The sequence below is a fragment of the Triplophysa dalaica genome, chromosome 16 (assembly GCF_015846415.1).
Source record: "Triplophysa dalaica isolate WHDGS20190420 chromosome 16, ASM1584641v1, whole genome shotgun sequence".
In the NCBI taxonomy this organism is placed as follows: domain Eukaryota; kingdom Metazoa; phylum Chordata; class Actinopteri; order Cypriniformes; family Nemacheilidae; genus Triplophysa; species Triplophysa dalaica.
In genome coordinates this window covers 22,524,161-22,539,550 of record NC_079557.1, presented here as the reverse complement: position 1 = coordinate 22,539,550, position 15,390 = coordinate 22,524,161, and the positions used below count along the sequence as shown (strand labels likewise).

At 39.3% G+C, this 15,390-nt stretch overlaps 1 protein-coding gene across 5 annotated transcripts; it reads right to left on the bottom strand.

Moving 5' to 3' along the window:
* Positions 1-1,711: 1,711 nt before the first annotated feature.
* On the bottom strand, positions 1,712-13,888 carry si:dkey-27i16.2 (regulator of cell cycle RGCC-like). 5 transcript variants are annotated; one of them, XM_056770310.1, is made up of 6 exons: positions 13,776-13,888; positions 3,617-3,747; positions 3,408-3,542; positions 2,644-2,715; positions 2,038-2,100; positions 1,712-1,922 (listed from the first exon to the last, which is right to left on the bottom strand). In XM_056770310.1, exons 2-6 carry the CDS (start codon positions 3,636-3,638, stop codon positions 1,915-1,917), a joined length of 300 nt encoding a protein of 99 aa, XP_056626288.1. In that variant the 5' UTR covers positions 3,639-3,747; positions 13,776-13,888; the 3' UTR covers positions 1,712-1,914. The 5 variants fall into 5 exon arrangements, 4 of the variants coding, with proteins under 4 accessions (XP_056626288.1, XP_056626287.1, XP_056626286.1 ...); XM_056770309.1 differs by lacking the exon at positions 13,776-13,888 and adding an exon at positions 10,611-13,005; XR_008909326.1 differs by lacking the exons at positions 1,712-1,922; positions 2,038-2,100; positions 2,644-2,715; positions 3,408-3,542; positions 13,776-13,888 and adding an exon at positions 10,611-13,022 and having other exon boundaries at positions 3,643-3,747.
* Positions 13,889-15,390: the final 1,502 nt, after the last annotated feature.

Genomic DNA, 15,390 nt, shown 5'->3' with positions numbered 1-15,390 from the left:
AATAATAAGTATCCACAACAATAATACTGATGCTTTTTCAAAGCACCACTAATTAAACCTATTATCTACTTTATTCCATTTTTCTACCGCTTATCCGAACTACCTCGGGTCACGGGGAGCCTGCGCCTATCTCAGGAGTCATCGGGCATCAAGGCAGGATACACCCTGGATGGAGTGCCAACCCATCGCAGGGCACACACACTCACTCATTCACTCACGCACTCACACCCTACGGACAATTTTTTCCAGAGATGCCAATCAACCTACCATGCATGTCTTTGGACCAGGGGAGGAAACCGGAGTACCCGGAGGAAACCCCCGAGGCACGGGGAGATCATGCAAACTCCACACACACAAGTCGGAAGCGGGAATCGAACCCCCAACTCTGGAGGTGTGAGGCGAACGTAACCACTAAGCCACCTTGCCCCCCTTATCTACTTTATAATATATTTATTTTCATTATGTTTAGCCCGGTTGTGCAACTACGGTCAAGCTTGTAGAGATGCTGCAGTTTTTGACATAGGGGAACTGGTTCCTCTGGTTGGTGGGTTCTCACAAGGTTTTGTTTCTCCATTTGAGTTTTGGGTTCCTTGACACCTTCTGCTTACTGTTTTGCACAGTTTTCCTGACCGGGGGGGACTGCTGACATCACCTTAAGAATTAAACATTTTTTTTTATTTATTAATATCACTTTAAATGTACCATTCTGCTGAATATATTTATTATTTCATATAGAAATTTAGTCTGTATATTATTTGCTGTTTCTTTCTCTTCTGTCTTAATTGAGTGCTTCTCTGTGATAACCACGCTGTGTGTGTGTATTTTGTTTTCTGTGCGTGTGGGGTTGTGTGTCTGTGTTTTATTCATATATCTTTGTGGCTGTGTATGAACCTGTGTGTGCGTGTCTGTGTTCTGTGTGAGGTCACATTTTTGTTTTTATTTGTATAACTTTAAATGTTTTTCTAATTGTCACAATGTTTCATTTAAAGTTGCTTTGAAACAATGAAAATGGTAAACAGCGTTATGTGAATAAAGTTAGGTTGAGTTGATGTAAACTTTTGACTTCAACTGTACTTTCATCAAGCCAAATCACTGAACGCCTTCCTTCTGCTGGAGAAAATGGTCTCTAATCGACTGTAAACAGCCAAAGAATGTTTTGTTTATGTTGATAAGGGTGCATATTGATACACAGAATGGTTAGGTGAAGCGGTCATAGCTGTATCGTATCGTGATACTATTGACCAATCAGAATCAAGGACTGGAACTAGCAGTCTAATAAACATGATTCATCTGTATATGTTGTTCATATTTCCCTGGAGCTTAAATTCTATTCCTGCCTGTAAACAACTGCCCTTTTCTTGGCTCAGACAATATGTTAAATGCTCTCTGGATTAAAAAAGCATCTTATAAATACTTTATGTTTTTAAGCCACAGTACATTGAGTAAAAGTGGATTTTTCCGGCATGTGACAATACCACAAGCGCGGATGAAAACTAATGCTGGTTTCGATGGTAGTTCAGCTTGACAACTTCTGCTTTCATCTGCTGCAGAACGTTAGACTGCACATCTGTGTGTTTCCTGTTGTGAACGCTGAAACATCCTCTTTACTGTCATGTACAGATATACTGGAACTGCTTCACGTGTTTGAGATGGCATGAACTCTTGTTATGATTTAAAGTTTACAGAAAGAAAAAAAAGAATAACAAAAAAATGATTTCATGCAAAAACATCTATTCAACATATACATGACGTGATGTCATGACATAAATATTTCCACACATAAATTTCTTCCCACAGTCATGACAAACAGCGCAGGTCAATGTTAGCCTTATTTTCTTCATGAAGGAGTCTCAAAGTCATCCGTTTGAGAAACGCCATCTCTCTGTAAGTTTAGTGTCACTGCCGTCTGTCAGGTCACATCTCTGTCAAACACATCAATACAAGAGTGTGTTAAAGCATTAACCTCCCACCGGCATTAAGCATTATATCTTAAAGTTAATCATTAAGCTATCAAATGTTGATCATGTGTTTTCACACCTGTAAGATCTCTGTCCAATTTTTCAATAAAGCTCTGCAGGTCACTGGTGTCTGTGGCCATGCCTGCAAAGAGAGAGAGAGAGAGAGAGAGAGAGAGAGAGAGAGAGAGAGAGAGAGAGAGAGAGAGAGAGAGAGAGAGAGAGAGAGAGAGAGAGAGAGAGAGAGAGAGAGAGAGAGAGAGGGAGAGGGAGAGGGAGAGAGAGAGAGAGTATAGATGTTAGCGGGCAGGAAAGCTCTGTGGAAATGCATGTGTGTGCTGTTGAACATTCCAATGAGAGAGAAATGTGACCCTCCATTCAAGATGACACAGTGAAACAGTAGAGGGAGGAACTAAATAAGTCCCATCTAGAGTATTCATCATCAGTGAAATCTTCCAGTCTTTATCACACATACAGATAACAGGGAAGATCAGAATGTTGAAGGGTGTTTGTTTGACATGTGTACAGAAGCAGCAGAAGTTTCAGTGATCAAACTAATATAATGGTGCATCAGCCCACGTGCTTATCATACATTCATACATAAAGCATCAGTGCCATCACATCCATTGTGCATTACACCCATCCGTTCTTATATGTTTCCTGTCCAGCTGGATTTGTGTGTTCAGACCTGTTGGTGCTCCAGTCCTGCTTGTGATGTTGAGCTCCTCTTCACTACCGTTGACCAGTGAGGTCTCACCGCCTGTAAAAGACAAACAGTGATCATAAGAACAACATATATGGACTGTCATATAGCACTTCTGGGTCCTAACGCTCTATCAGATGACAAACAACACTAAATGCTGATGTACACTGAGGGTCTGCTGTAAAACCATCAAAAACACGATTCTAACCTTTAACCTTAACGAAATCCCAAATGTCCAGACAGTGGTTCATTTCCACAAATCATTTCGTGAGACTGTAGTATACACTTTATAAAAGTTTCATTTCAATGGTGTTATAGGAATAAAAGGTGCTTATAAACGTCTTATTTGAAATGAGCGGAGGCTTAAACCCTTAAACAGTTTATTTTACGTCACAACTTAAAAAGTTGATTAGACTTTCTTAAACACATAAAATTGCACATACCTTTTAAAGGTCAAATGGGTAATTTATCTCATTAGTGCTGTTAATATGATTCATTGAAACTTCAGAACAGCTTTTACTAGTTTGGTGGAGAAAATGCTTAGAGAATAGCAACATTTTTTTCACATTATTGACTGATGAAGTGTCTCAAAGGTCATATATTTTCCACTTGTAGGAACATTTTTAATGTGAACTCATGTAAACATGAGTGTGTCTCACACACACACACACACACACACACACACTATATATAATAATAATAAAATATACAATATTTTCATAACTGTTAAACAAACAAAGTGCATTTACTGTAATCTGAATCTTCTGTATCAGTCAGTCCTGGGGGTCTCTTCACAAACATGTGTTGATTGACGTGAGATGTGCTCAACTCCTTCACCACATCATTAAACTCTTGCAGTAAATCTCCCAACTCCACGTCCAGCTCTGAGAGAAAAACAAATCCATTTACTGAAAACAGTTACACTAAGAGACATCACAATTCATAGAAGAGTGTTTACCTGAATGATTTGGTGTTGCCATTCTGTACGGTTGCTGTACAGCGTGATGCTCAAATGAATGTGATGTGACCTCATATGTTACTGACTCCACCCTTCATGTAGCGCGTCGACAAATGATTTCAGTTTGGTTTCTGTGTTCACAAGATGTCACATGGGATCTCCAGTTATTTCCTTATGACTAAATGGGTTTTTAAGCAATAACTGATTTTATTTTTTACTAACTATTATTTCCAAAACAACTTTATTAACAGAAACTAACTTCTGTATTTTGGTACGACACAAACTCAACCTGAATTTGCCAAGTGGTTGATGTCCTCAGGGTAACATATTTTGTTGACCTAATGACAACATTTTTATAAATAAAACCTAAACCCACACCAAACCCTGACCCTGACCATAACTTACCCATAATATCAGAATGAAATGAGAAGTGAAAAACAATGGTCTAGAAGCACCTTATCCTGGTTGGAGTATTAAACTTAAAATAAACTGTAAACTTATTTGTGAAATCTGATTGGTTGATTTAAATGTTTTCCCAGGGTTCAACATGATGTTGTCCTAAGGATATCAACCTAAGGATACCAATCAGCATTGGTATTTTGTTCTGTAAACAACACGATGACTGTATAGGTTTCCGTTGCTCTTCAATGGTGAAGTTATTGGTTAATTCTCAAATCACACGCCGGAATGACAGTATTTGCATTAACAGAATGATATTGAAGGAATACAGAACAGTATTACAAATATATTCGATCTGTTCAGTGTGAAGTACCGCTTTCCCCCTCATGATGGCGACATCGAAGTTTTTAACAACAGTTCAAATCATTTCAGATAATTCAAGAGATAAAAATAAAATAAGTCAAATTTAAAAAAAGAAATCTTTATTGTATTACTAAGTCTATGCACATGTATAATAAGGGTTAAATTTAAGTTATTTATTGACATTTTATCTCTCAGTATTAGGCCTCCTCTTTAAAGGTGAACTGTGTAAGTAACAGAGACCACTATTGGCGTAGTTGGAAATTGCAACCTAAAGCTCCGCCACCATCCTCTCCCTTCTATTAGAGTAGCTACGGTTGCCGTCAGAGGACAAAAGGGTTCAATAAATGATAGCGGCCACTATCGGTGGTGTTGATAATTGCAATCTAAGTCTCACAGGCGAACAACACACTGAAGTTACGGACACAGGACAGAGATGTCGTCGTCTGAGACAGCAGAGAGTAACCTTTGCAAATCAAGTGACGAGGTTTATTTACAAAGAAAAACAAATTAATTAAATTGACTTAATTCATTATTTACTCTAATCGTTATAGTGAAAATTATTGTTACTTGTATAACATTGTGTCAGTGATGTATTCGCTTATTTTGCATAGCATTTTTTGGCACGGTAACTTGGTTCGTAACATACAGCCTATTTAAACCGCCTGCTAATGCTAAAGTAAGGCATCACCCCAATTGATCAATTGTATCTTCTCAAATCTTCGTTGACACTGTATTACTGATAAACTATGCAACGTGGAAGTTTGGATTTTATCCTATCAATTATTAAATTACACATTTGTATGCACAGAAGCTAAGCAGTATTATAATATAATTTACACCCGATGTATGCAAATTATGATTGTAAAAATGATTTCTAACTTGATTTGCACACGGCCATGCAAAAAGGAATAATAGTACAATAACAAAGTGCTAAAAACAAGAAAAACTCACTTGATGCTCATGCTCATCTATTAGCTAAAGCTATCAAACAAACACTTCACTTATATAGCGGAAATTAGACAAACTTACCGGTCCAGCAGAAAGCTTGCAACTTCGGCGTCGCTTAGCAAACCCTTTTCCTGCTTCAGTGCCCTCCATTTGGGAAAAGCCATGCCGATGTTTATTCGGGTTTTCTGCCGTTTTTTGTCTCGACTTCGCCTTGCTGCGTCGTATTTTCTCTTTTTTGAACGAACAGATTGACGCTCTAACGGCTCTTGTGCGGAGTATGTGTGGTCCGCCATTAGCGCAAATTTTGCTTCTTACTGCAACAAAGAACCGTTTATATTTCTACTAAAAAACACGACAAGTAAATGCTGTTATTGTTCTTCCTCTTCTTCTGCTAATCCTTCTATGTAGTCGCTTTGAAGCTGCCCCAAAAAACAGCCGAAGAAGAAGAACATATTCTCGCGCATCTTTCGTTTTACGAAACGCGCTTAGTTTGTCCGTGTAGTGCTACTATAGAAACATGGCTGTGCACATTAATAAATTACATGTAAGGGTGTGCCCGCGGTGTATATACATAAAATGGCTCATTGTAAGGTAATATAAACATTTCGTTTCATTTTGTAAGGTATTTCTTCACCACTCACAACATAGTTTTGTATTATATATTACATTTAGGTGAATAAATCCTTCAAAATCCTACACATTGTACCTTTAATGAGTATAATTGAGAGGGAAACATTGTCGCGTGACTCATGTAGAGGAAAGAAATACACCAGCAGGCTCCGCCCCCAACACATCCCTCTCGAGCGTTTCCCATAGCGCACACACCTCAGCGTGTTCTAGATGAATGGAAAGTTAAACTATGAACTAAACACTATGAACTTTACAACTACACCACAGGTCAGTGTTTACTCTTTATGTTTTTGCACACACAAATACATAGAGAAAGTTAACCTCGATTTTCATAAATATAAATCGAGGTGACGTTCAGTGTATTCAGTCAGGAGTGTTCAATCGGGCACGTTCAAGCTCAAACCGGAGCGCAACGACACGTTTTCTGTGCATCGGGGTTTTAGATATGTTGGGCATTTTCCAAAAATAAAAATAATTGCATAATTTGTTTTGTCTTGTGAAATGCTAATAAAAATAAATAATATAATAAATATAAATAACACATTTGATCGGCCAGGGGCCCGTTTCAATAAGGAAGTTCAACCAACACTGAGTTAAAATCTGAACCCTGAGTTGATTTACTCAGAGAATCGTTACTCTGAGTTTTCAGTTTCAGAACAGCTGATTTGAGTTAGTTTAATCAACCCTGAGTAAGTTCACTCTAGGTTACGCGCGTGCAGCATGGCGATGAAAAGCCATCATCAATTGAGTGAAGATAGCACGATTCACCATGGCAACGGCACGTGACAAAAAGCGCTCTGTTCATTTCTCGCCAATCAAATTGAAGGAACTGTTACAAGCGTATAGTGAATATGAGCAGATATTTAGAAAAAAGTGCAACACAGCCGCAGCAGCAAAAGAAAGAGAGTTGGCGTGGGAGAAAAGTGCTTCACGTGTTAATGCGCAAGTTTATATGTCAATCACTTTTATATTTATTTTGTTGAAACTGTGAAAATGTAAATTATATTTAACTCTCTTGCTCTCATGTAGGTGAAATCCTTCTGCAATAAAAAGATCTTGGCAGCAGCTGAATATGAAATATACGACGGCGTCGTAAAAAAAAAGATTTCGAGAATAAAGTCGAAATGTTACGAGAATAAAGTCGAAATGTTACGAGAATAAAGTCGAAATGTCAAAATCTGACATGAACTACGAATTAACTCACTGATTCAGATGACGTACTTAAACATAATTTAAACTCTTAAACTACAACTTTCACGAAAATAAAATACGTATTACGACGAGTTTATTCTCGTAACATTTTGACTTTATTCTCGTAATCTTGAATTTATGTTATTTTTAACGTGGCACTAAAACGCCGTGGTAGAAATACAATAACATCATTCATTCAGGAAAGTTTAAAGAAATAAAATAGTCTTGCTAGTAGGATGACTGATTGGGAAATGTTAAATATACTTCTTAAACTGGCCTTAAAAGTTAAGATAAAACGTCCAAACGGGGCCTCAGAATTCTCTCCCGACATAAATATAATTCTGTGCGAATTAATGCAGCTTCCTCATCTATGGGTTCATGAATAAACGAACATGCTATTTTAAGTTCTGTGTGACTAAATAGAGCGCGATTAGGAACTCTAATCAATAAACATATGACGTATGTCATTTCAACCCGCTCGCGCTTCGAAAAGGGGGCGGAGATTGTAACAAACCCTGCGTTTGCGGAATAAAACCTGCTCCCGACCAGGTTAGGTTCACGGAGTAGGTTACTCTGGTTACTCACCCGGAGTATAAGATACCTCGATTTCTGAAATGGGCTTGACTTACTCCGCGGTCGCGGGTTTGACATTCCTCGCGTTCTGAAACCAAAAACCCTGAGTATTCCGTTTTCTGGGGTTGACTTACTCGGAGTTTGCACTTACCCTGCTTTCTGAAACGGGCCCCAGTTGTCATATTACCATATTTTCAAAAACGATGTGGAGTAGAATGTTTGAACTTAATCCTAAATGCATAATAAAAAACCCTAAAGCTGCTTAGATTCACCTTACTCGAAAAAGTTTTAGTGTAGTTGTGTGTAAGTTTATAGGCCTAAATGTGTGTGGCGTATAATATAAGGGTTGTCATTTATCATTTTGGGAAATTAAACCAATACAATCTACTTACAAGAATAAACACGTAACCAGTCGTTCTTGAACCAGTCCAAGCAGTGTACATTTTGGGCTCAGATAGGATGACGATTGGGTAAATAGAGAATTAGTATCCCACCCAAAGATGATAACAATATATAAGCCTAGAGTTATGTCTAATAAAAAATGTGTATCACATAAACATTTCAACATCATAAATAGAATTAAATGTAATTCATTTTAAATGCCGTCATTAGACTGGAAGTGAATGTTGTTTATTGAAAATATTTTCCAAGGCTTAGAAAATAAGCATTTCATGCAAACTCAGCTGTCATATAATGTGCAATGAAAGTGTGACCAGGCCAGAGGGGAGGTTATTAATTCAAGCCCTCGTAGAACCTCACTCATGAGGAGCTACGACAAAATTTACCCACTGGAGGCGCTTCAAATAAATAGAGGACAATAAAGTACAGAGGTGTGTGAATTATACTTTATTTTCTTAAACAGCGGTTTACCCTGTAGCAGTTCACCTTTAGGGGTCCACAATATTTCTCACAATAATATAACATACAAATAATGATTTAAACAGTCACCTCTTCGCAAATACCACACATTGGCCCACCAGACCAACATGTCACGGGCCATCAACTTCAAGGTGTCACAAAGATTTTAAATATTGGATGAGGACAAAAGAACTCAACCATCAAAATCCCAGAAAAATAATAAACAAAAGCGAAGGAATCTCAACCGAGTTTCAGTCACTTCAAACCAACCTTCCACAAAGGCAACTTTCCTGTAGCTCAGCGGTGAGAGCATTGGGTTTGAACCCAAGGGTATTGCACATTCCTAATAATGTATAGGTTAATGCAATGTAAGTCGCTTTGGTTAAAAGCGTCTGCCAAATGCATAAATATAAATGTAAAGTGAAACACAAAAAAAAAAAAAAATTCATTAATGAAAACACTCCCAACAAGTAATATCTACGAACACCATGAAAGATGGAACATCAGAGGGAATTGAGTCTGTGGTAGGCATGTGCGGTATAATTACCGCAAAAAAAACATATATTTAAAATAAAAAATCCACATTCACTGAAAACAACAAACGAATACCTGTTACTACACAAGTAACAGTCCACACTCACAAAGAAATAAATAAATTTCTGCACACACACTCGTGAGAAGATTGAAGGCTCCTCCACAGCACTGCACTGAGCAGTAAAACGTTGAACGGCCACACAGCGGCACAACGGCAGCAGACAGACTCCTGGGGCCCGTTTCAGAAAGCAGGGTAAGTGCAAACTCAGAGTAAGTAAACCCCAGAAAACGGAATACTCAGGGTTTTTGGTTTCAGAACGCGAGGTATGTCAGACCCGCAACCGCGGGGTAAGTCAAGCCCATTTCAGAAATCGAGGTATCTTATACTCCGAGTGAGGAACCAGAGTAACCTACTCCGTGAACCTAACCTGGTCTGGAGCAGGTTTTATTCCGCAAACCCAGGGTTTGTTACAATCTCCGCCCCCTTTTCGAAGTGCGAGCGGTTTTGAAACTGCATTCGCCATTTGTTTCTTGATTCGTGTTCCTAATCGCGCTCAATTTAGTCACACAGACCTTAAAATATCATGTCCGTTTATTCAGGAACCCGTAGATGAGGAAGCTGCATTAATTCGCAGAGAGTTACATTTACGTCGGTAGAGAATTGTGAGGCACGTTTTATATTAACTTTTAAGGCCAGTTTAAGTATTATTTTTAACATTTTCCAATCAGACATCCTACTAGAAAGAGCATTTTATTTCTTTAAACTTTCCTGAATGAATGATGTTATTGTATTTCATATTCAGCTGCTTCCAAGATCTTTTTATTGCAGAAGGATCTCATCTACATGAGAGCGAGAGAGAGTTAAATATAATTCCAATTTCCACAGTTTCAACAAAATAAATATAAAAGTGATTGACATATAAACTTGCGCATTAACACGTGAAGCACTTTTCTCCCACGCCAACTCTCTTTCTTTTGCTGCTGAAGTTACAGTGCAGTAGATGAGTAGATGCAGTTAATAGAGTTACTGAGTTACTAATACAGTTATTGAAGTTATGGTGCAATAGATGAGTAGATGCCGTTAACAGAGTTACAGTGCAGTGGATGAGTTTGTGCAGTTATTGAAGTTACAGTGCAGTAGATGAGGTAATGCAGTTCTGAAAGTTACAGTGCAGTAGATGAGTAGATGCAGTTAATAGAGTTACTGAGTTACTAATACAGTTATTGAAGTTATGGTGCAATAGATGAGTAGATGCCATTAACAGAGTTACAGTGCAGTGGATGAGTTTGTGCAGTTATTGAAGTTACAGTGCAGTAGATGAAGTAATGCAGTTATTGAAGTTACAGTGCAGTAGATGAGGTAATGCAGTTATTGAAGTTAAAGTGCAGTAGATGAGGTAATGCAGTTATGAGAGTAGTCCATTAGTGCAAATGAGCATTCAGTAATATTCCTTGTGTGCAAGTGAGCAGTATAGAGTGCAAATTATGTGCACCTTACCTTAACCCTAACCCTAAACGCCTACCGGAAGGCAGGAGAGTAAACAGTCTATGAGCGGGGTGAGAGGAGTCCTTGAGAATGCTGCAAGCTCGACGCAGACAGCGTTTCTTTTGGATGTCCTCAATGGAAGAGAGTGTAGTCCCTGTGATGCGCTGGGCTGTTTTCACCACCCGCTGCAGTGCCTTGCGCTCAGCAACAGAACAGTTCCTATACCAGACTGTGACACAGTTGGTCAGGATGCTCTCTATCGTGCAGCGATAGAAGTTCACCAGGATAGTTGAAGACAGTTGGTTCTTCTTCAGTGTCCTCAGAAAGAAGAGACGCTGGTGAGCCTTCTTGACCAGGCATGAGGTGTTGGTGGTCCAGGACAGGTCCTCCGAAATATGGGTCCCCAGGAACTTAAAAGCTGAGGCCTGTTCGTCAAGAAATCCATAATCCAGTTGCAGGTTGAGTTGTTAATGCCTAGGTTTCCAAGTTTGAAGATTAGTTTGGAAGGGTTGACAGTATTGAATGCAGAGCTGAAGTCTACAAACAGCATGCGTGCATAAGTGTCCTTATTATCCAGATGTGTGAGCACGGAGTGCAGCGCCATAGACACCGCATCATCTGTGCTCCTATTGCTACAATAGGCAAATTGGTATGGGTCCAGTGAGGATGGTAGAGAGTCTTTTAGGTGGTTTTAGTCACTAATGGTCTGGATGCCCTGCCACATGCGTCGAGGGTCAGAATTGGTAAAATGCTCCTATAACTTCAGCTTGTTGCAGTGCTTGGCCTTTCTGATGCCCCTCTTCAGATTTGCCCTGGAAGTACTGTAGGTATGTTCATCACCTGATCTGAAGGCAGTATTGCGTGCTTTCAAAAGGAGGCGCACTTCCTTGTTCATCCATGGCTTCTGATTCGGGTATATGGTGATCTGCTTCTGAGTTGTGACACTATCAATGGTGGTATTGATGTAGTCCAATACAGAGGAGGTGTAGCTGTCTATGTCCGTGTGAGAGCCACTGGTGGCCTGAGAAGCAAACAGTCTGTGTGTAGAAACCTTTCCTGGAGTGTGATGTCTGCCCCCGCAGGCCACACCTTGATGGTCTTCACTGATGGCTTCACACGATTAATGAGAGGTGAATACTTGGGGGTGAGAACAAAGAAGGTGATCAGATTGACCCAGGTGGGGGAGGGGGGTCGTGGTGTAAGCTTCAGCCATGTTTGTATAGACATGATCCAAAGTTTTGTTTCCTCTTGTGTGGCAGGAAACATGCTGGTGAAATTTAGGGAGCACTGTCTTTAAGTTAGAGTGATTAAAATCTCCCGCAACAATAAATGCAGCCTCCGGGTGAGCAGTCTGTTGTTTACTGATGGCTGCATGAAGTTCTTTCATAGCAACCTTGGCATCAGCATCCGGTGGAATGTAAGCTGCCGTTATAATGGTGGAAGTGACTTCCCGTGGCAGATAAAACGGTCTACATTTAACCATGAGAAACTCAAGGTTAGCCGAGCAGTGTCTTCCGACAATAACAGAGTTCGTGCACCAAGCTTTATTGACATAAATGCACAGTCCACCTCCTCTTGTCTTACCGGATTCCTCTGCCGTTCTATCCGCGGTGTGTGTGTTGTAGCCCGCTAACTCAATAGCGTTCTCCGGTATGCCGCTGTGTAGCCATGTTTCTGTGAAGATTATGACATTGCAGTTCAAAAGTCTTTTATTGTTGATGATGCGGAGTCGAATCTCATCCATTTTGTTCACTAATGATCGTACATTAGCATGGAAAATGCACGGTAAAGAGAGCCTGTGTGGTGTTAGCTTTAGCTTAGCTCTTAGCCCTCCGCGCTTACCTCGCCTTTGTTTACGATCTCGACGCCGCCGGCGAGCACTTCCGCCCGGCCGTGTGGGGTGCGTAGCATAGGGTGTTTTGGCGATCTCAGGAACGAGTTGAATGTTGCTGATGTAACTTCCGGGAATGCGCAAACCGATATCCAAAAGCTCATGTCGGGTGTACGATGTGAATGCACAACTGTTCTGTACGAACAAGCCCGAGATGAGCAAGAAAAACACTATATAAATGCTAAAACTGGAGAGACGCTGAGCCTCGCGATGTTCACGCGCCGCCATCTTGGTCATTATTGATTTCTCTTTGCACTACTCGCTAAATACAAGCCACCACAACGGAAGGAAGAATGGAAGTAAAAGATCTTGCGCCCTTTTTAAAATGGTCGTAAGCTTCTCATTCGCCCTACTCCGTTCCATCCACACAAGACAATTAGCATAAAGCCATTAATACAGGTACAGATGTTACCCGCAGCACATGGAGAAATGTGTAGGTAGTCTATTTGTTTCACATTTTTACACTCTAAATAAATCTGCCCCTACAGTCAGCTGACGTCACGGTCACATGACAGAGCTCTTACGTGACAGAGGCGCTGATCCCGAATTTGATTTGAAACTACATCAGTGTATTGAGGCGTGTTTGCCGCACTGCACATATTGGCATATGACATCAAAGCAAAGTTTGGCCTCATACACGTCAGTTATGACACTTAATGATACACTTGTCATCTAATTAAAATAAGTCAAAAACATCACCCCACACAATATGGAGGATGAAATCAATGAATTAAATTCTCCTATTAGCTAAAGAATTCCTTTTTCATTACTGAAGTAATTTTCGATTTAAACAGCACAGTAAATCATTTCTAATAAAACCACACTGTGTGTACCTCAGCATCAGACATTATAGATATTGAAATAAAATAACTAATGACTTCAACACAATATACAGGATTTAAAGCAGATTTTTGGTGACAGGAGAATAAACTGCAGGCTAACAATATTCTTACAGAAGTATTAATAGCGCGGCTCCATCTTTAGATATAACAAACAAGAGCCCTGTTCCAGTCCTTACATCATGGTCTGTTGATTTAGATGTTTAGATGTTGATTCAAATCAATTGAAAATCACGAAAATATAAGTTTTTTAATTAAAAATGAAAACAAATAAACCACTAAACTAATGTGTTAGTGATAGGGAAGAATGATGTTTTCACTCAAGATGCACCTTAGAGTCAGATTATCCAAACACTACATCATACATCAACAACCAGGAAGGGGAAAGGCTTCTAACTACACGTTTCACACTACATCCACAAATATGACAAAAACGTTTGCACTTACTCGAGGCTTGATCACAGAGAAACTCTACGATGCTCAGCTTCATTGCTGTCGGTTTGCTGTAATTGCTACGTTTCTTTTATTGTGAACATATTGTTATCGCTTGGTTGCGATTACCTCTGTGCTATGACAGATGAAGTGGCTCAGCTGGCTTAGATTTTGGTGAAAGGACGTCATCACCCTGCGTGCATACTGCATATAGTCTATTGTTAACCCTTAGGGATGAGTATCGATTCAATGGTCTTCATTCATTTCACTTCATTTCACAAGGTCTCAATACGATTCCTGATTCTTGATTTTAGATTTATTTAGTGGATGTATTTAAATATTGTGGTAAATGAACTGTGAACATCACCGCACAGCAAACTGTGAAAAAATTATGATGGAGTCCCTAGAATTAAACTCTTATTTATTTTAAGTACACATTGAAACACAACCTTTATTTCAAATGCATTTGATGAGTAACCATTATTTTGTTAGAGCTGTCAGATGCCCTCTTCAAAAAGGATTCGGCTATTTTACATGTAAGATATAACCCCCGGCACTTATCTTCTGTCAAACCTCAGCACAGTGCTTGAAGACGGAAAAAAAGTTTGGGATCTCTCTTGTGCACGTTGGCATTTCAGCAAGCATAAATGGAGCCACGCGAGTATGGGCTGGGATGAGTGCTCTCGCAGTCTCTCTGTGCTCTCGTGAATCACTATGCGCTCTCGCAACTGCTACTCATCACTCGCTCAATCTTCAGGCAGACTTTTGAGACTTCGGGGGCTGGACAGGTGACTGATGACTCCGCATCTGTGATTGGTCACTTGAAAAATGCAACAGCCAGTCTGTTATCACCTGCCACCTTCTACATTTACATTTAGTCATTTAGCAGACGCTTTTATCCAAAGCGACTTACAAAGAGTTAGGGAGCAACAAGCGATATGTCATACATTCTAGTGGTGGGCGATACTGTAAAATTTTGTATCGATAAGTAAATGCAGGGCACTCACTTTAATTTACATTTACTTTCCTGTGTATGAAATGTCATGATTTATCAGACGAATGCATCATTAATTTGCTAAATCTGAATACATTTTCATGACCACTAAAATATTTTGTGATTTGTGCTCTTAATGTGCCTATAGGCTAAAAAATCATGTAGATGTTAAAACAGGGCATCATTTAAACCAAATAAAAATATTTATTTAGTTATTTATTCCTGTAATAGATTTTGAAAGGATGAACTTTACACCAAATTGTTGCTGGAAAATAGTAACAATAACAGATTAACAGAACAGAAAACCGATATATAACAAAACATTTTCTCCCTATCCTAATATTACTCGTCTAGCTTTAAAAAAAACAAAGTGCACAAAGTTATTCCTGAAGAACAAAGCTGTGTTATGTTTAGACACAATAATATAACAAATGAACATGTTTCCCTTTCATTACACTTTTTTAAGTAAATTTATAAACAAAGTGCACACAATTGTTTGAGAAACAAAATAAATAAAGTGTTTAATGTCAGGGGCCCGTTTCAGAAAGCAGGGTAAGTGCAAACTCAGAGTAAGTCAACCCCAGAAAACGGAATACTCAGGGTTTTTGGTTTCAGAACGCGAGGTATGTCAGACCC